Source organism: Meriones unguiculatus, chromosome 2, assembly GCF_030254825.1.
Source record: "Meriones unguiculatus strain TT.TT164.6M chromosome 2, Bangor_MerUng_6.1, whole genome shotgun sequence".
NCBI classification, from domain to species: Eukaryota; Metazoa; Chordata; class Mammalia; order Rodentia; family Muridae; genus Meriones; species Meriones unguiculatus.
The window spans coordinates 63,598,856-63,620,835 of NC_083350.1; the positions used below are offsets into that span (position 1 = coordinate 63,598,856).

A 21,980-nucleotide genomic window follows, 5' to 3' on the forward strand; every position below is an offset into this window, starting at 1 on the left:
CAATTCTAAAATTCAAGCCCAAACATTTTGCTGCAGTATCTAACACATCTCTTCTTTTCCTTATGACACGAAGAACTATAAACTAAAAATACAGTTCATAGAAAATGATGAGAAATGCATTATTATGAGTAAGAACAGTAAGATGTGGAAGTGCCTGAGTTGATCATTACAATGAGCAGAAGCTGAAGGCCAACTGGCACTTCAGATGTCACTGGGTGTGCCCTGCTCTTCCATGCTGGGAACTGTGGGACAGTAAGAAAGGCCAGGCACCACGTGCTGGCGAGGGACCTTGTTCTCCCTGGATAGAAGTGACTGAGAAAATGTGAGCAAAGGGACAGGTCCCAGCTGGTTGTGACCTGTGTTGCTTTTGCTGGGTCCTCAGATGCTGGCCATGCTATGAGTACTCAGTCAACCTTTGCTGACTGCGGGGGTAAATAAGAGTGTGTAGAACCTCAGGACACCAAACGGCACCTTTACTCAAAGCCACCACCTTCCTTTTCTCAGCTTGACTCATCTGAACACTTTAACTCTTCATAATAGCTACCAGCCATCCACCAAGTCCTCATGGCCACTTGGTGAAGGACTCGAAGGTGAAGACATCTTTCTTTTCCTTGAATGCACAGTGCTTACTCACTACCTGAAGCACTGCTATGCATGTTCTCTCAAGTCCTGATACATAATGCCACATCTTACCTGCAGAGTTAGCAAGTAAAACATCACGCCTGCTCCCTACCTTCAGCTTTCTAACCTAAAGGCCTCTGTGTAACACTCAGACACAGACATTTCTCATTCTTCGAAGCTCAGTCCAATGTCACCTTTCTACTATAGGCCTCTCACGGGACGGGCTAAGGGAGCCCAATGGCAGACTGACGTCAGTCTAGTTATTGTGCCTGGTTGGCAGGTGAACAGTCTTTAAGACTGATGCTCTCATGGGGATCTTGACTGCCCCTGAAAGACACACATTAAGGGTCAGTCTCTAGGCCAGTGCTACGGGCAGGTAACAGGACCGTGGGAAGCGGGTCCTTGTGGGAGGTCCTTTGGTCACCAGGAGCATAAGTCTGACAGGCCTCTCCACCTCCTCTCTTTTGCTTCCTGGCCATGAGCTGGATGTAACTGCTTCATCATATACTTTGTCCATGATATGTTACCTCACCCCAGGCTCACAGAAGCTACCCAATCAATTATACACTGGAATTGTCAAAACCGTGTGCTAGAATAAACTTTTTCTAAAAGTAAGTTGATTATCTCGGGTATTCTCTTACAGTGATGGGAAGCTGATTAACCAGCATTCTTCCTCTAAGTCTTCAGAGTTTTAAATTGAAAGAAAAATATGGAAACACAAATTCAAAATAATGTCTTGTAAGGAACATATCCATCATGTCACATAACAGACATTAGGAGAAAAACAATTCAAAATAACTTTCAGTATGTTGGAACATACTTTTTTTCTTGTAAGGATACTGACATTTATAGACCCTAGTGATTTCAAAATAGGTAATTTCTTCATATGCTTCAGAGGCAAGCACTGTAAGCCAGGCTTGGTGACTCACACCTATAATTTCGTCAAGTAGGAGGCAGAGGCGGGAGGATTTAAAGTTCAAGGCCATCCTGGCATATTGAGTGAGATTTTGTCTCAGCAAAACACCACCACCACAACAATAACAATGATGAATCCCAACCAACCAACCAACCAACCAACCAAACATAAAAAAGCCAAAAGCCAAACCAAAAGTCAAAACAAAACAAGACACAGTATTTCAGGCCACGTGTGGTGTTGTACGACTATAACTGAGTATCTGGGAGATTACTAAATCCTAACCACTAGATCACTGGGGACACACTTGGGAAGATGAGGCCTGAGGACTGAAAGGTTGAGGCTGGCCTAAGCAAAACAGGGGGACAGTCACACAACCAAATAAAAGTAAGCAGATTACACAGCAGAGACCAAGCACAGGGGAAGGGCTCTAAGGGCTGCCCCAGCTATGTACTCAGCAAGTCCTAAAACCCACAGGAACTTCAAGGCTTTCTGTTCCCCTTAAGAGGCTGCCTGGGCCCTGGAGTCAAAGCCACAGGCCCAAGAGTCAATGGAGTTTATGCCGGGCTCTCATGGCTCCAGACGATGAGGACATCCCTCTCCTCTAAGCACATTCATACCGGTTGGTGGCAAAGGCCAGATGGAACCCAGCATGGATACAGGACAGTTAAATGAATCTGTAAGACAGTCAACCAGAATTCTGAAGATTGCACATCTACCACATGTAACAGGAAATAATGAGATCAAAATACAGGGCATAGCTAAGGACAACGGCTTTGTATAAATTCCTCAAATTATTTGTGTGCTCTTATTAAGAATTCACAATTTATTAGTTTAAGTTTCTAATAATATGTCATCAAGTTTTCTTTATTGCTGTTAGCTATGTGATATTTTTAAGTTTAACTGTGTGTCCTTTGACTTTTCCCTAAATATATATGTACACCACACACACACACACACACACACACACACACACACTTCAATAAAATACATATACATTATTCATTTCAGGTCATCTATTTTCTCTTAGCTGTTTGTTTTTAATTTGTCTTCATTAATGGTGCTCACCACCATACTGAAGGAACTCCAGCGGAAGCTGAAAATGGGATAAAGGGCTAGATGTCAAAGCCAACGGTCATGTGACACCCACCCAGTTTTCTGCAACTTAGGCGGGCTTGTTTTGCTCCTCCAAAAGAAGTCGGCCACTCGGTGGTTCCCTGAGAGATCTCATACATACACAGCGGCTTCAAATCAATGTTTGTACACCCCCGTGCTTCCTGAAGGCAGGGGCACAGCCTACGCTGGTTTGGGAAGGCTGTCCACTGAAGAAGCTCAGCATCCTACATGGGCTACCGGTCACCCCACCTGACTCTAGAAGGAAGACAGCCTTTCTGGGGTGTCCCGTGAACAGCCACCATGCTGTCACTCAGGAGCACCCTGCCAATAACCAAGAACCTGCGTGTCTTTTCGGCTGACTCTCTGTGTCCCCACCTCGCTTTACTTAACGTTATCCTTTACACATTTTCATCTCTCTTCGGTGGCACTTACCACTGTGGTCTCCTCTCAGTGGTGGGCTGCACAGATCCCTTTCCAGGGCTTCAAGGATAGTAGCCTTGCCCTATTTATCTAGGGGCTCAAAATGTGTTTGCTGAATCAAGCTACACTCCGGTCAGAATGACAAGCACAGCAAAGAGATGGGTGGCGATGCAGCGACTGTTTTCAGGATCAAACATCCACATGTGAGAAAAATCAGAAATTCCTGGTAGCAGCTGTGATAAGTTAAGGTGAATGTATACTCCACTGGTATTTGGCATTACAACGGCACACACACACAAAAACTCCAGGGCAAACTGCCAAAGCCAAAGCAAACCAAACCCTAAACACCCTCAAATCCCACTAATTTATGTTTACCTTCAATAACAAAGTATCTAGAAAATGGAAATATACAAAATTATAAGGGGGGAGGGGAAACCCTGTTGTATTCTATATTCCCTCCTCAAAAAACCAAGCTGTAGTTAGCCCGTGAATTGGTGGAGACTCGACTCTGTTACCCACTGCAGCAATTCACCCTCCCGTTGGACAAAACCTGAACATGGCCTATCTCACTCGCTGGCCTCTCTTCTCCGACTATTTGGTATGTTGAAACCAAGTAAATGAATTTTGAAATTAGCCGGTCAAATAAAATTAAGGAGAAAAAAAAAATTACCTAGTCTAGACAAAATCTCCACACAAAGTCCCTCAGCATGCCATCAGTATGCCAGGACATAACGGCACAGGCCATTCTGAAATGGGTGACTCTCTTACAGATTGTTTGTGTGATTGTATAAAGCTAAGTGCAGTCCTGGGCCTGCGGACACTGACAGGCTATCCTTACTTGGTTCCAATGAGAGGGAGTCAGTAAGATCAGCTAAATTTAGCCTCTGAGCCGATTTCATCCCTAACCTGCCTTCTCTGTGGAGACATGAGAGAAGGCACAGGGGACGTAGCGCTGGGCTGGAACCAACCTATTTAACAAGCACAGATCTGCAGCCGAAAATGGTCACAACAAGCCATGGGCAGGAATGACTGTCGTCGGGATAAAAGCACAGAGAGCCTGCCTCTCCTCAGCTTCCCAGCACGCCTGATGGCCACACCTGCACAAAACCCAGTTCATTCTCCAAATCGCATTCCCTTCCACCGTTCATGAACTGAAAGCAGTAAATGTAGCTACAATTTCCACAGCCAAATTCAGAAGCTTCCCTGGAATTAGAAAATACCAGAAACTTGATCCAACACAAAGCTTGAACAAGTCTGGGGAAACACATATCGAATGTGAATGAAACCCTGATCATTTCTCTACCTCAAAAAAAAAAAAAGCCAATCAAGACAAATATTTTAAAATTTTTCAAAATGTTTTCATTTAAATGACATTTTATTTAAATACTCGGATGCTCAGGAAAATAACTGAGCCTTCCACCAGCCACAGTTGCCAGTATGGGGCTGAGTGATGGTCCTGGCAGTGGTCCTGTGAGTCCGTGCGCAGCACGTGTTGGTATCTGCTGTCAGTGCTTCCTGTCCTGGGATGAAGTGGGAGGGAGAGGGGGAAGATACAGACTGTAGAAAAAGGCTAGCTGGGAAAGCGGGCTTCGCAGTTACACCCAGCCTAGAAGAGGAGATCTAGGCATAGCAAAAGGGAAGGTACAGAAAGGAGGCACAGGGTAGCCGGGTAGGGGCAAGGGTGGGAAGGAGATGCAATCTTCCTGCTCGATCCTTTCCCTCCTCCTTTCCACACAGTCTACTTCCTTTTTGTCACCTTCAATAAGGTGTCCTAAGTGGAGAAGGTTGCTTTCAGGAATTTTTAGCACCATAGTGACCATTCCCCACTCTTCATTAACTTGGGAAACATCTACTAAACTGGTTTGAACAAAAATAGGACACCGTCCCCGGACCACTCCCCTTTAAAAGCCCTATAAATTTTACAAAGCAACTGAATGAAAACAGAAAACATTCTAAGCTGGACCAGCGTGATGGTGCAAGCGGCCCAACCTCCCATTCCACAGGGGGAAATCAGCTCGGGTAGATTTCAAAGCGCATTCAGGTGACCTGCAGTACACAATGTATACAGCCCTCTCCTTTCCTTGAAACAGATTGCTTTTGCAAGAAATGAATGCAATCCAAACGTGCATTCAGATCTATGACCCAGATTTAATGTTCGAAGAAAACGGTCATAAAGTTTCATCCTTGGGATAAAATAACAAGAAATAAAACTGAGTCGTTTTCATTATTTTGCAAGATATTACAAGGTATCTCCATGTGATCTACTTAATTATTTGCTTTTTAATAGTGCTGGGAGCCTTGTGCACATGAGAAAAGTGTCCTACCACTGATCTATGTCCAAACAGCCCATTACTTGAACTTTAGAGAGTACTTAAGGATGTTTATGGGGAAGAAAGATATGTAAGATAAAGGCAGAAAGTTCAGAAGCAAATACAACACCATAGTTGCATATCAGTTTTTTGCAAACTGAAGAAAAGCTGATGTTCATTTTTTTTTCCACCTTGCCTCATATTTTAAAAAAATAAATTATTAAAACTTTATTGTAAAGAACTTCTAAATTAAACACACACATAACCAGTCTCAAAGTCTATATATACCTCAATGAATTTTGCAGCTAGAATTTCATACAGTCTAGCTGATGTTTGTTTTAACATTGGCTTTGAGGGAGACCTGTTAGCTGGGAGTAAAAAGAGGAGGGAGTGATGTCAGAGGGGAAAAAGACAAACAGGGAACCAGAGGTGTGGTGTCTTTACGGGGTCGGGTGTGCTGTGAGTACAGTCAGCAGACGTGTGCAGGTACCCTGTGTGTGTCCTCCCAGAGCACACTGCTAAATGCTGCCTGGTAGGCTAGATCAACTAATAGAAACACCCAAGACACATTACACTCCCTAACTTGGAGCACTACTAAGCATGATAAGGACAAGTCACTTAGGCCAACGGTATCTGGATTTGTTTTTATCGAGCGGCGCTATCTGACCTGCCTTCAAAGTCTTCTAGAATGAGAACAGAGAAGCAAGTTCCTAAGTAAATAAATAGAAAGGCCGCTTCTTCCTGCCAAAGGCACTGCTGAGGACAAAAATTAAACTAAGAATTCGGGACGGTGCCAGACAGATTTGGGATACCTGAACTTCACCTTCAGTGGTTTGAGGTTTCTCAGAAGGGCAGTGCAGGCTGCAGGCTGCTGGCAGGTCCTCCCAGGTTGGCGTATGAAGCACAGATGCCTAGGCTCCAGGCCCAGAGGTACTGACTGAGAGAGCCAAGGGTGCGGCAGCTCTGCCTTTTCAGTAGCTCCTAGGAGGTTAGACACGCTCTGGTCTAGGGTCTACTGAGAGGACCAGGGAATGCCTATCTTTCCACAACATGGAGTCACATATGTTTTCTAGTCAGAAATGTATCTCAAAACAGAAAAGAGACATTAATCTACTACTGGGAACTTTGCAAATTCTCTGACTTATACATGGAATCTTTTTTTGTATGTGACTTGCTGAGAACAGGAGTTCACAGTCCAATACCAGCATGTCAGGTAAAACCCAGATCTCCTTCACGTCTAAAGGCCTTCGTACAAACACATTTCAGTAACACGCTGTATTTCCTACCACCACGTTCAAGTTAGGGCCACAGGCAGAGAAGAAATCTCTTTATCTATCAGTTTACAAGAAAATATTTACTTTGCAAAGGAGACTACGTCAGCTTACACTCAAACCTCAAGGCGAATTACTTTAACTTTGTTTTTGAAATTGCATCATTTTCCAAACAGGTTGAACCCAATTTGCATTCCCTACTGAACCACTCGGTATCAGGTACAGTGGTGCATTAGGCATTAGACAAAAAGAAAATTACAGGCCTGTTCTTAAGAACTCCTGGTAGCTCCTGGGGTCAGGAGTCAAGTTCGTGACAGGCGTTATCCTGGATGCCTGGGCAGGGTTTGGGGAAAACCACAGACCCTGGGGATGCCTTCCCAGGGCTGACAGTACGTGAGGCAGATTAAACCGAACAGGATGTAACTACACATAAAGATTAGGGCCCTGCACCCCCAGGCCAAGCTCTGCTGTGTTTGAAGGCATACACATGGTGACGATAGGATGACAAGAGGCTAGGAGGCAGCATTAAGAAGGGGTGTGGCCGACAGCAAGCCAGAAGCCAGTTCACACACCCATCTGGATGCCTGTGCACTCCTAGATGTTCTGAGACATTTCCCCCATATGTTCTTCACTTCCAGCCAAGTTTCCCCTTTTAATTATGTAGTTATACGTTTACATTATTATTATATATATATGTTTTCATCTTACCCCAAATATGTCATGTGTGGTTCATAAAAATCACACTCAACTGCCAGTAAACACATTGGGTAAACACTAAAAAGACGGTCTCTTACCTGAACAGAGCTGCTCCACTTTTGTGTAGTTTAGGGACACGATGTCGTTAACCCATGCAATAATGTCATGCCTGCTCATAGTCTCCTGGGTTATCGAGGTAGAATACACATTGACCGCCATTCCCCAACTAGGATAAAACAGACGAAAATAAAACTTTACCCACAAGGAAAAAAAAAAAAGATTAACTTAGAACTACAGAAGACACGGAATCAAGGAGGACACCATTGCCGGGGCTTTACAAGAAACCTTCTTCGATGTGGGTCCTGACCCCATGCAGGTGTTGGAACGGCACGGGGAGGTGGAGACAAATCTGGCAACAGCAAATGTTTCTGATCGCTCGACAGCTAACAATCAGTTCACAATCGGATGTGTAATGGACCCAAAGCGTTCCTGGCACTGCCTGACCATGTTGTGTCAGGAGACTTCACTGCAGCCTTCTCTCTGAACGCATACCACACTCCCTTCCCACCGTACGCATGACACCTCGAGGCACCAGGATCACCGTCCCAAACACCCTGGCTCAGATGGAGAGACTACTGAGTTTTGTTGAGCGCAGCTATTTTAGACATACATCCAAAGCTTTCCGCCCTTACAGAAACACGATGGCTTAATTACGGAAAACAAGGCTTTTAATATTTTCCTGCTGTTGGTCCTCAGCGCGTAAGTATCGGAACAATGTATCTTTGTGCTTAAACTGGCACATCCATCTCATTAGTATGTAAATATCCTTTTTATTTTATTTTGAGACAGGGTTTCTCTGTGGAGCCCTCACTGTCCTGGAATTCAATATGTAGACCAGGCGCAAACCCACAGAGATCCACCTGCCTCTGCCCTCTCCAGGGCTGGGATTAAAGGCATATGCCACCACGCCCAACTTGTCTTTTGTTTTCTGAGTCAGGATCTTGCAATCCATCTCTGGTTCCCTGGAACTTGCATTGAACTGCCTTTGTTTCCCATTGTTAAGATCACAGGTACGAGTCATTGTGCCCAGCTTCATGGTAAAATCACATGTTTATCAAAGGACTGTTTTGAAGGGATTTTTGTTGTGTGTGGCTATTGTTATTGTTCTATTTTTTTTTTTTTATGATTTACTGTCATAAATCTTTGATTTGTGTACCTATTTGACTTACCTGAGCCCAGCTCAGGTAAAAACTTCCCAGGTGGAAAGGGGTTTGGAGTAGGAAGTTTTCACAGCTATGCTCGGACTCAGCTGAAGCCATCGGCTGCCCTTTCTCTCTTAGTTCCTGGTATCTGCCTATCTGGATCACATTTCACATATTTTTCCTGTGGTACCACTGCACATCCTCCTGTCTAGACTCTAAAGTTCTTCGGGCTCTGAGAGTCTTAATTTGTAATAGAATTTAGAGCCTCACTTTTGACCTTAAGTCTATGCTGGACATTGAGTTCCCAGGCTTATATAACACTACAACACTGTACCACGCAGTCTTGTTTCTTTTAAAATAAAATTTATTTTATTTTTAATTGTGTGTATGTGTGTGTATGTACAATGCCCATAGAGGAAAGAAGAGGATGCTGGTTCCCCTGAAGCAGGAGTTACAGGTGGTTTGTTGCCGGTACTAGAAACTAAACTGTATCATCTGTAAGGGCAGCCAGTGTTCCTAACCACTGGGCCACCCTTCCAGCCCGGCCAATCTGTAGGTTTGTCTCACAGGACTTGAAATGCCAGTGTCTCAGAGGCTGCCCCTTCTCACAGCTGCGTCATAGTGAAGGATTCTTTGTAAACTTTACACGTGGGGTAAGGACTTTGCAATTCTATGAATTTCATAGAATGTTTATATACATATAACAATAAATGTTTATTAATTTTTATTTCTGCAACAGTTAAATATATGCAAAAAAGATAAGAGAGAGAACCACAAACCAGCTGTGTTTACTTTTGGAATTCAGTGACAATCAATTCTCAACCAAGCTTGCTTTTTGCTCGTTTGTTTTTTCCGAAGTAGTATTTCTCAGTGTAGCCCTGGCTATCCTGGACTTGCTTTGTAGACCAAGCTGGCCTCAAACTCACAGAGAGACACCTGTCTTTGCCTCCCTAAGTACTGGGATTACAGGCATGCTCTACCATGCCCTGAAAAGAGCTTGTTTTACTTCTAGTCCCATTAACTCCCTTCTGCCGATCTCATTTCTGGCCCCACAGGGTTGTTTTAGAGTAAATGCCTAGTACTCCCACGCTGAAATGACCATCTTTTCTTACTGTGGCAAGTGTTGCGATGGCTGGTCTTTCTCTCAGTCTGTGTACGGATTTATGTACTGGGCAGACATTACACTTCCTTAGTGGGCCTGTTCCTTTTCTATTAGCTGCAGGCTGGTCTTCATCTCCAGTCTTTCATGTAGACATTGTAACTGCTATCGAAAGAAATACATTCTTTGGCAGAGTTTCCAGATACCTGGCTGTGTCCAGTCAGTCACACTGGTGTGGTTTAACGCTGCCTTGGCCTTCGCTTTCCTATACCCTATGATTCCATCTACAGGCTTGGTCTGGTTCAGGCCCTAATCTGGGGAGAGGTGAACGAGCCCGTCATGCAGTGAATCAGCAGAAATCAGAGATGTCTGCCTTCTTTTATCATGTTGTTACACACCGGCTATCTGCCTAGAGTCAATAGTTCATTAGTGACTTCTAAGTTATTGTCTGTAGGCCGTTCTTAACTTATCATCTCTAATGATCTTATCAAGAGGACTCCCTTCTGAGGGAGCCTGGGGTCAGACGGCAGACACAACAGAGCAGGTCCTGATGGCTTCTTTACTCCGCACTTTCCAGGTAATGAGGGTGTCCTGCATATTCGCTGGTCACATGACTTTTGTTTTTATTTTGTGAAGTATAACCAAGATGTCACGGAGTTTTGGCAACCTTCATATGCCTTAGTCCATTGCAGTTTATATCTTGATTGATAAGGTGTGTGTGTATATGTTTATTCGGGCTGGCTTTTCAGTTCTTTTGATAAAGTCCTTCCTTGTTTTCTGGTGTGACAAGATGTTCCAGGATCAACTAGTGACTTTCTGACCTAAGCCCAGTCATTTCTCCAGGGGCTGGGGCCCTAAACCCTTTCTGTAACAGACAGTATTTGGTACTATAGAATAAGTAAATGTTTTAAACATGACTAGAGGAAATGCCAAAAGCTAAAGTTTATAAGCTCTATACAAAACGTCTATATATTTACTAAAACAACTGGACTCGGAGTCATTTAACTCTCCTTAAAGTGGGAATCTGCTTCCTGCCTCAAGCTATGACATGAGGAGTTTATAAACTGGGAAACAGCACCCACGCATCCTCTAAAGCAGTGGTTCTCAACCTTCCTACTGCTGCAAGCTTCCACACAGTTCCCTCGTGCTGTGCTGATCCCCAACCATAAAATAATCTCATTGCTACTTCACAGCTGCAATTTTGCTATGGTTATGAATTGTAATGTAAATATCTCATATGCAAGATATCGATATGTGACACCCCCCCAAAAAAGGGGGTCATGAACCACAGGCTTAGAACTGCTGCTCTAAATTCCCTTTGCCTGGAAGACCTGAAAACAATTTGCCGGCATTGAACCCCAGATACTGGGACAGCGGACATGACCTTTCTACACTTCTAAATATGCTTTTGTTTTTCAGTCAACAGCTTTAACTGTTCTCTTTACTCCGTGCAATTACTTTTTACAGTATGATCACCTTCCACCACATTTATAAATTATATAAAACCTTAGTAAGGATAAAGAATTCAAAATGTAAAGTGTGTTGGACTGTTTGATGTGATTTTTATATACCTACATAACTTCTGGCAGTCGATGAACTTTCTTAACGATTTTTTTCATGTGGTAATAAAAAGCCTTTACATTTCCCAGCAATAGACAGATGGAAGGTGAAGTGTCAAGTGCTAGGTGGCATCCAAAACCCAAGGGAGATGGAAATTTTGTTCCAGGCGGCTTAAAAACCAAACCAAACGGGGAAGGTACAAACAGATTTGTGTTTGACAAACATATTCCACTGAGTAAAAAAAAAAAAAAAAAAAAAATGGTTTGTAGTTACAAAAGACAGAGAAATACCAAATAGGATGGGTAGCTGAGATTAAAACAGAAACAAACACACACAAAACCCCACGGAAACAAAGGAGTGGACTGTGACAGCCTGGCCATGGAACACGTCCCCCCAGGTCTTCGATGATAACATTCTCCCCAAAGCAACTGACCTTTCATATTTCAAGCATTCATTCAGCCACAAATAAGGCACTATACGCTTTTCTAGAGTTCATTAAGAAAAGGGACAAATTATGGAAAGAGCACCAGCTCTGTGCTTTAGAACCCTCATTAATTAGTTATCAGTCCCACCCTCGAACTCCAACTGTAATAGGCCTCTCATCCACATACCTACAGTCCCTGGAAACACTGGGATGAAAGGGCCTTGTGGGAAAACTAGCTAACTGGACAGAGCATGAGGCAGGACAACCCAAGGAAAGGCAGGTACATGCCTTTACTAAGCATTTCCTAAAAGATACCATGGCTGACTCAGTCAATACATTTTTAATAGGTATTTGACTCAACAGCATCATGATCAATACGTCTATGAGCTATCTATGCAGACCGAAGCATTCTTGTAACCTAGGTTCTTCCAAACTTCAGAAAAACATTATTCGTTAACTACCATACGAAGCATTAGATTTCACTTTCGAATTTTCAAGCATAACTTGTTTTTGTTGATTCTCCTACCCACCTCTTCTCCCTTACTCCCTGCCTTTCCTGTAGCCCTTTCACCCATAATGGCCTCCTCTCTATTTTCATGTCTTGTGTTCTGTTGCCTTCACTGTCTTCTTCAGTACTTTTATTCACTCTCCTGATGGTCCTCTGTCTGGTTTCACATCCTACGCTCAATCATATATATTTTCTTGCTGCTATGAGTAGAGCTGCAATAAACATGGATGACAAGTATCTCCACCGTAGATGTAGCATCCTTTGGGCATGTGTCATGGAGTGGTATAGCTGTGTCATTTGAAGTCCAGCTTTAATGCTTTGAGAAACCTCCTCACTAATTTCTATGTCTATCCTAGTTGATACTCTAACCCTAGTGAGCAACGCCCTCAGGGCCTGGCTAAGGCTTGCTGTCCCCTCCCTGCAGGCATTCTGACTAGGGTGAGATGGAATCTTAGGGCCATCTCTCTTTTTCAGCAAGACAGCTCTGTGTCCACTTGACTTTGTGGTGTCTTTTGTTGGCTGCCCAGCCATACTTGCCAGCTTTCTGATTTTAGACCTGACATCTTTGGCCTGGCATGCCTTTTGCCTGGTGGGGAAGTGTCCTTGTGAAAGGCCAGCAAGATACAGTGTCTGTGCCCCGCTCCACTGTGTGTGTCTACGAGTATGTTTCTGTGTGTGTGTGTGTGTCTGAGTGTTGTGTGTGTGTGTGTGTGTGATTTTTATTTCCATGCTGACATCATCTTTTCTTTCCCCAGTCCCTTCTACTTTTTCCTATAAGCATAATTTTAATATATTCAATCCAAAATTATCCAGATGACTAAAAACAAAAAAATTTCTCAGACTTTTCTACATATTAGCCTCAGATGAGAATAAAATGATACCTTTCCACAGATATATTCTGAAATTCAAAGGTTTCATTATAATTTCTCGCTTCTTAACCTCCACTGAAATTTAAAGGTCAGAGGACCTGCCTAGCAGGAATGTTGTGTGGTTAGCACGAGGAAGTTTGACATCATCTTAGAAGTAAGTCATTTCATGCTGCTCCTGGGAGGAAAGCAGGACCCGAGTCTCCGTCCTCCCTTACAACCAAGAATGCCATGTGCCACCCACATTCAGGGTCCCTGTGCCAGTTCGCCAGGAGACACAAATTTTAGGCCAGCTTTCCTGATTTTGGACCATCACAAAACACATGAACATTCCAAGAAAGATAGAAATTATAATACATTTTAAAATGCCTACTTTGTTTTTAAATTTTATTAGGTTTATTTATTTTTGTTTTATGTGTGTATGTGTGGTGCCTGTGTGCACATGCACTGAGTAATGCTGATGCCCTTGAAGGGAGTACTGGAACCCCCGGAGCTGGAGTGAAGAACGGCTGCGAACCATCGCTGAAAATTGAACTGGGCCCAAGTGCTTGTAACTGCCGAGCCATCTCTTTAGCCCTAAGATGTCAATTTTTAAATCAGACTAACTCTGATATTTTTATCAAGATAAATATCAAACTATGAGAAGTGAGGACACACTGGATGCCATGGAAAAAAGAGCCAATGGCAGCAGTGGGCTGATGCTGGAGTTTGGATCTTCATTTTGATGGAAATGTCAGCTAACCATCAGACGGCCTGCCATGTGGCCCCTGGGACAGAATTAGCTCTCTCTGCCAAACTTACAAAGGGTCAAAGCACTCTGCCCACACTGTGACTTGAAGACCTAGTTAGAGTCAAGAGTATAAAAGGCAGATAAGGGAGGCTGGGGAGGTGGCCTGGGTAGTATGCACAGTGCTTACTGTGCGAACACGGGGACCAGAACTAGATCCCAAACCCACACAAAAAGCCAGAGGCTGCAGCATACCTTGTAATCCTAGCAGCCCTGGGGACGCAGGGACAGGAAACCCCAGCCAGGGAATGATGCCACATTCCTTTAATCCCAGCACTTAGGAGGCAGAGGCAGGTGGATCTCTGTGAGTTTGAGGCCAGCCAGGTCTACAAAGCAAGTTCCAGGACAGCCAAAGATACACAGAAAAACCCTGTCTCAAAAAACCAAAACCAAAACCAAACCTTGGCAATCCCTTCCTATCCGCAGAAAGCAAAGTCTGGCCTTTCTGTGGACAGTGACTTCAGAGTAAGGGCAGCCTGGCCAGGGGCTCAGTGTCCTGCTGACTTGTCCCTCTCATGCACTTGACATTTGGTGGAGGGACAGGATGAAGGTACAGAAAGCTTATGCTTTGTAATAATTACTGAGCCACATAATATTAGACACTGCATTTCTGCTTGCAGCAGAATTTTCTGTGAGTCAATGAGAAAAGTTAGCTTGGATTAAGGCTTGGCAAGCCCCAAACATAGAAAAATCAAAATATGAATTCTACCACCTTACCAGTCATGGGCCCCCAAATCCATTACAAAATACTCTCTAGGTTCTTCCAAGAATCAATTTGGCAAGGTTTATAAATTATTCCGGGGGAGGCGTCCTTCACAATTAGACAAATACCTAAAATGTCTGTGTCAGCACTGTATGCTAACTGAAATGATTTCTTAGGTCATTCATTCTGTCTCTTTGCCTTACCCAGCACCTCCAAATGAATGACCATAGCCACCCAGTCCCCATTTTCTCCTTTACACTATCAAAGACAACCCATTGTTTCACAGCTCCCCCAGATTGGAGTTCATCATAGGCCAGGTGTTCCCAAGACCCTACCCCTCGCTTCGGGGCTGCCTCCATAAGAGAGATTTAAGAAATAAATTTGAGGAGTGAGGCATGTGGAATCTATTTTGATTCTTAGCAACTAACGCCTAGGTTCACGGTCTTCCCAAGTTTAGACGAGGCCATCTGCAGAGCAGGCCTCTGTGTGCTGCGGACCCCGCCTGCAGCTCTGTGCGGAGGCCCTGTTCAGCTTAACGTTTGCCTCAAACCCGAGTTGAAGCTAAACCTGTAGAAGTCATTACGGGGGCTGCGGAGACGGCTCACTGGTTAGGCATGTGATTCCCAACCCTCTCTAACTCCACTCCAGGGATGGCCTCCAAAGACACCTGCATGCACGTGGTACACACAAACTCACACAGGCACATACATACGTGTAGAAATAAACAAATCTTTTGTTAAAAGCAAGAAGGACCTCAGTTACCTTCTTGGGCCACACCCTCAGGGAGACGATACTCAATTAGAATCTTCATGCTTTGCTGTCAAACGTTCAGGAATATTGGCCAGTCACGCCAATATATTCCATTCATGTATTTTATGCTGACAGTATTTGTGCTGTGACTATCTTTCTTCTCTCAAAATAATCTCTATTTTCAGCAATTCTCTCATCACCAAGAGAAGTAATCCACCACCAAGAGACTAAGAAAAATACATTTTCACTCTATTTTACACAAATGAAACAAAGAGCAGACTGGAAAAGATATATAAGGGGGAAAAATGTGATTTTTATTTCATGTTAGCAATGTATATATTTGAGTTTCTGCATAGAATGTTTGCAAAGGCCTTATAAATGTCTACGGTCAGGAAAGCTTGGCTACAGTTTAAAAACACCAGCGCTTCACTGACAGTAAATTAAGGAGACCAGGTGCTAGAGCCTATGGAAGTCCCCATTTGGGATGGGGAGAGAAACACATCCCCATGTGGTCCTCAAGCACACTTTTTCTCTAGGAACCACTGGACCCACACCTGGCCAGATCAAAGCCTACACTGTCAGATCCCTCATCGGAAAGTGCTTTGGTGAAAGTTCCTAGGATTGTCAAAGTTAGAGCAATCCACAGATGAGGTAAGGAGAACGGCTGTGTTTCACACTTGTACAGGACTCTTCACTCGGAAAGACCTTTTTAGGGTTATTCTAATAAAAGCAGCTCTTTTATAAATACTCTTGGTACCCACAAATATGTTTAAAAGATATTTATCAAGTGGATGATATAATAAATGACCCTAAGCTTACCAGTTGTAGTTTCTAGAATAATTTTAATCATAAATATTTTAAAGGAAAAACAGTGCACATACAGATTAAGGTACTTAGTCAGCTGGGCGTGGTGGCACACGCCTTTAAGCTCTACTCTTGGACGGCAGAGGTATTTGGGTCTGTGAGTTCTAGGAAAGCCTGGTCTACATAGCCTGTTTCTGGCCAACTCCAGGTGCAGAGTGAGATGCCGTCTCATACTCTACAGTCTATTCTGCTTCTCTGAAGGTGGGTGGGAAGCCCCATGACAACGTACACATGTCCCAGCTCCTTCGGAGCATCCCTCACTGATGGGGGGTTTCCGTAGTGAGCAAGGGTGTAAATGGGTGTCTCGAGCCAGAAGGTTCCCTGTTTTTCATCTGTGTATAATTCATTCTCCAAATGAGGCACTGTGAGGGGCAGGGCTGAGGAACTTCAACAAGGAAAGAGTTATCTCTAGACCAAGCTCCATTCATCATTCATTGCTCTCTCTTCGTTAATTCACTCATTTATCACTTTCTCTTCATTCATTCATGACCCGGATGTGTGGGCAGGAAAGGAAGGATTTGTCCAAGGCAGAGAGCAGGACTAGTTGGAGGGGGTCCAGAGAGGGTCACTGAAAGAAAAACCTCCACAAGACACAGAGTCATCCCTAAGAAGGATTATAAAACCTGGGACACTTCGGTGAGGATGGTGTGTTGAAGTTTCTGTTTATCTTCTGGTGTATGATAAGGAAGAAAATTAGAGCCACCATCCACCATACTGTCTCCATGCAGTAGTTACACAGCTATGGGCAGACTCACGTACTTTACTAGTGCGTTATGGTCCTGTGATTAGATGAGATGGATGAGGTAAGCCAGACTCCTTGGGAAGAAGAAGAGGACGCCTCTGAGGTGGCAGAGCTCTGATCCCAGAGCTGAGTTCACACAAGGATGGAAAGGAAGTACGGGGCACCACACATGTTACTAGACCACGGACACAGAAATACACCATTTCCCCTCAGATCAGGTAGCTGTGGTTCAAAACTAGCAGTGGAAATCATGAAAGAGCTCTCGTGGGAAGGCGTTGTGAGGACAAGCATTAAGAGGAAACTGAGTTTCAGAAGAGGGCTGCGTTGCCTGCTCTATGCCAGGCTTTTCTAGGGCTGCTGTGTTACCACGGCTTGATGCGATCAGTGTGAGCATGAAGTTCTGTTTAGCTTGGCCATCTTAACGTGTGACTCCTGCTAAGAACCGACACTTCTGGAGAGAGCGAATAGAAAAATAACTTAAGGGTGCCTGACCCCTTTGATAATTAATCATAACTTTTTATTCTAGTGTGTGTGTGCTCACGTGTGTATTGTTTGCCCACGTGTACGTGCCCACAAGCATGTGAAAGCCAGAGGAAGACATGAGACATCCTGCTTTCCTCTTTATTCCCTTGAGACAGGGTCTCTCATGGATCACCTGGTAGTCAGCAGGCCCCAGTGATCCTCCAGTCTCCATCCCCTTCTTACATCGGTGCTTGGGATTTGAACTCGGGTCTTTGTGTTTGTGCGGCAAGCACTTTCACCTGCTGAAGTATATCTCCAGCCCTGCCCCCTTTAACACAGAATATGACTAAAAAGACAGATTTCTAAAACTGTCTGCAGATGGAGGCCCCAAAGCTTGCCTTGGATAGGCACCTTCCACCTCTAGTAGCTTGCTGCTACCGGCAACTTCACCAGGTGCTTTCATCACGTGCCTCCTGAACATGTCCTGTTACTGACCAAGAAAGAGGAAACCTCCAGATGCCAAATACAGCTAGACACTGCTGCTGTCTTGATTTTGAACTCAGAATTAGGTTGATATCTATGACCCCGAAATGAATCAGAAACTTGACTCTTATCCAAGAAAAAAAAATTAGAATTCTAAAAAGGCTTTTTGTCCAGGGATCTGAATGGAAGCTAATTTCACATAGTGAGAAAGAGGAGAAGGTCTCTCACACCCCCACGCCACACACACATTCATGCACGCACAGTGGACACATCTCTTCATATGGTCAGAAATGCAGCTGATTATATTTGCCTAAATATCCATCTGTTCCAAGCAGTGGGTGGCTTTGTCCATGTTCTGAAAATAATTCCAATAACCCAGGGCTTGTTCCCATGCCACAAGACTTGGCTGGTCTCCTCAGGGCACCAACTTTTGCCCAGCAGCCCTGCCCACCCATCTTGGCTCCCTCTACATCCACCTCTCCTCCTCCATATGCCTTCTGTTTACTTTCCCAGCCTTGCTTGGCCTGGCTCCCTGTCACTCTGACCTTTGCTCTCTCCCAGGATCCCAAGTAATTTTAAGTCATGGCCCAAGTCAACCCCACCCAGTATGGCCCCTGGCTAACCTTTCAGGACAGGGGCACACTGGGTACCACTGGGTGGTCATGCTCGGCTGTTCACTCACACTGAAAAATCAACTGCACAAGACAAAGCAGAAGGGCGTGCGGCGACAGAATGGGCTCAGGTGCTGCTGTTTCTCCTGTGTCAGCATTTCAGTCTGCCTCCTCTAAACCTTCTCATAATGAGAAACAAGTGATGGATTACGGCTCATAGCTAATCCTTAAGGGATGGCAGAGGCGCAGGCCCACGAGAACTAATTGAAGCTCTTTCCAGAACTTGGCGCTATTACTTGCACCTCATGCTTAAGGTTCAGCCTCAGTGTCAACTCCTCAGCAAGCCTTCCCTGCCCACACCCTGAAGTGGTCTCTCCAGTTACTCTTAACGTCATTCTGTTCTCGACTCCTGGATATTACACAATCTGTGATTAGTCTGCCTGTTTATTGCCCAGTCACCAACTCCTGCCTTCCTGTGCAAACTCTATGATGGCAGAAACCTTGTACTGCATGTCCTATTTACTGCCAATTTATACCTATCTAGCATGTACAAAGTCCATGCTAAATAAATGAGCGTTGGGGAGAGTTTTGTGGAAAAGGGAGAGCTGAGGGATGCTCAAAATCACACCATGAAGGCAACTGTGGTGTGAGGAAGCTTGCAGTGACCAAATTAGGGGTGATGGGACCAAAGGACTTTGTCTTTTGTGTAAAGAAGAAGGAGGAGGAGGAAGAGGAGGAAAGAAAGGAAGAAAGGAGAGAAAGAAAATGGTGACCGTGAGTAATGTGCACTCTTCATGCCAGCTATGAAACGCTCCCCCAGCTGACCAGCAGATTCAGAATGGCTCCGACCTAGGCAGGAGTCAAGGACAGCAGATTCAAGACCCACAGCAATATCCAGACCACCTAATTGGTTGGGTAAACTTGGCCACCTGAAAGCCTCCACGAGAGAGGTCCCTTTCTTTGATGGAGAAGCATGGGGACTGGATGAGATGATGACAGTATTTAGCCATTACCCATGTCTACTGTAAGAGTAAAATAAATCATTAGCACGGATTTTGTCTTCCCAGCAGTGCCCTACAGATACTTTTATGCCCTGATTCAGGAAAAGTTAGAGGTTCTATGAGGTCACAACTACCCAGCAGCAGAGCTGGGATCCAGAGCTGGGGTGATAAAGATACTAGGGTAGCTGCTCTCAATGCAAGCCATGCCCCTCCCCGCCCCCACCCTGCCAGACAGGCAAGAAGAGGGAGAGAAGAGAAAGAGCTGCAGAAGAGACAGTTGCGGCCTCTAGTAAAGCTGTTTTGTAATTGTATCAAATCCTCATTTTTGTACAGGGGATCAAACCCAGAGCCCGGAGCATGCCAGCAAGTGTTCTACACCTCTGAGCTTTATTCCCAGCCTTCTAATTTTATTTTGGGACTGAGGCTCAGCTCAATTGCCCACGACAGCCTTGAATGCCTTCTGTAGCCCAGGCAGGCACTAAACCCAGTTCTTTATCCTGGACTTGAAGCAGTGATTTTTTAGACATATGTTTCCACGAGGAAAGGCTGAACAGTGGAGATTTGGATGAGATTCCCTCAGGTTATTGCTGGGAAAGATTTCTGGCGAGAGCACCTGGCAGCTGGAACACATAAGCCACGCTAGTATTTTAGGAACTGCCACATTTTACATTTCTAGTTACTACATATTTTGGAGGCAAGGCTTTCAATTTACTTTCTGTGGTAGATTAGTAAAAATGGACATTACTGCTTATAATTTTTTCAAAGCTAATAAAAGACTCTAGATTGGTATCTTGAGTATGTGTTCAGAATAACGTGTCCTTAAAAACACAACCTTGGTATCCCACTCTCAAAGGCTGGTGCCTATCCAAACGCCTGCACCTTCATTATGGTAAAAATGATTTTTAAACACGTGAGAACATTTTGAAATGGAAATGAGGTACCAATAAAACAAACTATTAATGAGATGGTAAAGTGCAGGCTAACATTTAAAGATATTCTAGCAAACTTAAGTCCAAACGGAGTAACAGACTCTCATCCCGAGTACTTCCTGTGTCCACCCTCTCTTAATTCTTTCCAAAGTAGGCTCAAAAGAAAGGAAAACTTCCAGTCAGGGAATAGAATGCTCTTACCATTTCAGCTCCAACCTGGAGTGAGAAAGCTTCCTCTTGGCTTCTCTCTCATCTACAAAGTTTAAAATCGATAATTGCACAATCGACTTCTATCATCATCATCATCATCATATTTCATAATGCACCAAGTAAGATGATGATTTTTGCCTTGGGCCACATTCTAGCTGTCCTGAGCCACATGTTGCCAGCAGGCAGCAGGTTGAACATACTTGTATGATAACCTGTTTCACAACCCCAAGAGGCCACCGTCCATATTACATATATGAAAAAACAGAGCTCTCCTAAACATGCCAACAAATGGGAATTCTAGTCACTGCGGCAGCCGAGAAGGTAAGTGATTTCAGCCAAAGGGTTGTAGCCGTGGGGAACAGTTCTCAAGCCAGGGAGTGCTGTTTCTCTGCCAGTTGACCTCAGCAGCATCCCCCACCCCCAACTAGATGTCCTCACAGAGGAGGGTCCTTGTGAAGAACCTTCAGTCAAGAAGCAGAGGCACAGGAATGCTGGGGCTCAGCTAGCTCTTCCCTTTTCCCCTTTTTAATTCAGTGTGGGTCTCCAGCCCATGCCATGGGTCTATTCACATTCTATACACATTCCCTCTTCTGATGAACCACTCTGAGACACCCACACTGATATTCCCAGAGGCATGGTTCCTCAGTAAGTCTACAGTCAAGTTGACAGTGTTTCCCTGTTTGCTTGGCAGTTCTGGGACTCTGAACCAAAGGCCTTGTACATGCCAGACAGTTGCTCTACCACTAAAACCACAACTCAGCCCAACCTGTTAGTGTTCATGTCCAGGACACCAAATACCATCTTGTATATCAGAAACTTGTTCCCTTTTAAATCACCAAACTCACTCATTTAACACTGCTAGAACAAAGAGACTAACAGTCTTTTTATATTAGAATTATCCAGAGAGGCACCAATTCACCCACACCACAGAATGGGGGGGAGGGGGGATTTCTTTGCTTTACTCTCGTCAGTCTTGTTACAGGTCAAAAGCTACAGCATTTACACACCCTTGCACGAGTACACACATGCACTCGTGTGTACACACACACACACACACACACACACACACCTTGAAGTATTTCTTTGCTTTTCCTTCTTTTGTTTTAGTCATGGGTCTGAATCACACCATCCCCAACAAGGATGGATTAGACTAAAATCTTCAGAGGGAAGAGTGACAACTAGGCATTTGAGTGGGTAGGAGCTGTGCCATGTTCAACCTGGATCAGGTACAAAACTAACAGACACACAGTAAGACCCTTGGCTTGGGGAAGAGTGGCTTGAACAAAAAACAATGGAATAGTGGTTAGAGGTTTAATGTGAGTGATCCATGGTCTTTACTGAACCTAAGACTGTTTCACTTACTACACCTGGTATTTTTAAAAGGGTACAGGGGAGTCTAACTCCCTGTGTCTACAGCCCAAGACACAGGACTC

At 44.3% G+C, this 21,980-nt stretch overlaps 1 protein-coding gene across 3 annotated transcripts in view; it reads right to left on the minus strand.

The window, feature by feature from the left end:
- Nucleotides 1-21,980, minus strand: part of Mapre2 (microtubule associated protein RP/EB family member 2) — a 141,877-nt gene that overhangs the window by 50,768 nt on the left and 69,129 nt on the right. For all 3 annotated transcript variants that reach the window (XM_060377605.1, XM_060377604.1, XM_021626759.2), the window contains one exon: nt 7,445-7,572. In XM_060377605.1, coding sequence (XP_060233588.1) covers nt 7,445-7,565 — 121 coding nt within the window. In that variant the 5' untranslated portion in view covers nt 7,566-7,572. The remainder of the gene's footprint in view (nt 1-7,444; nt 7,573-21,980) is intronic.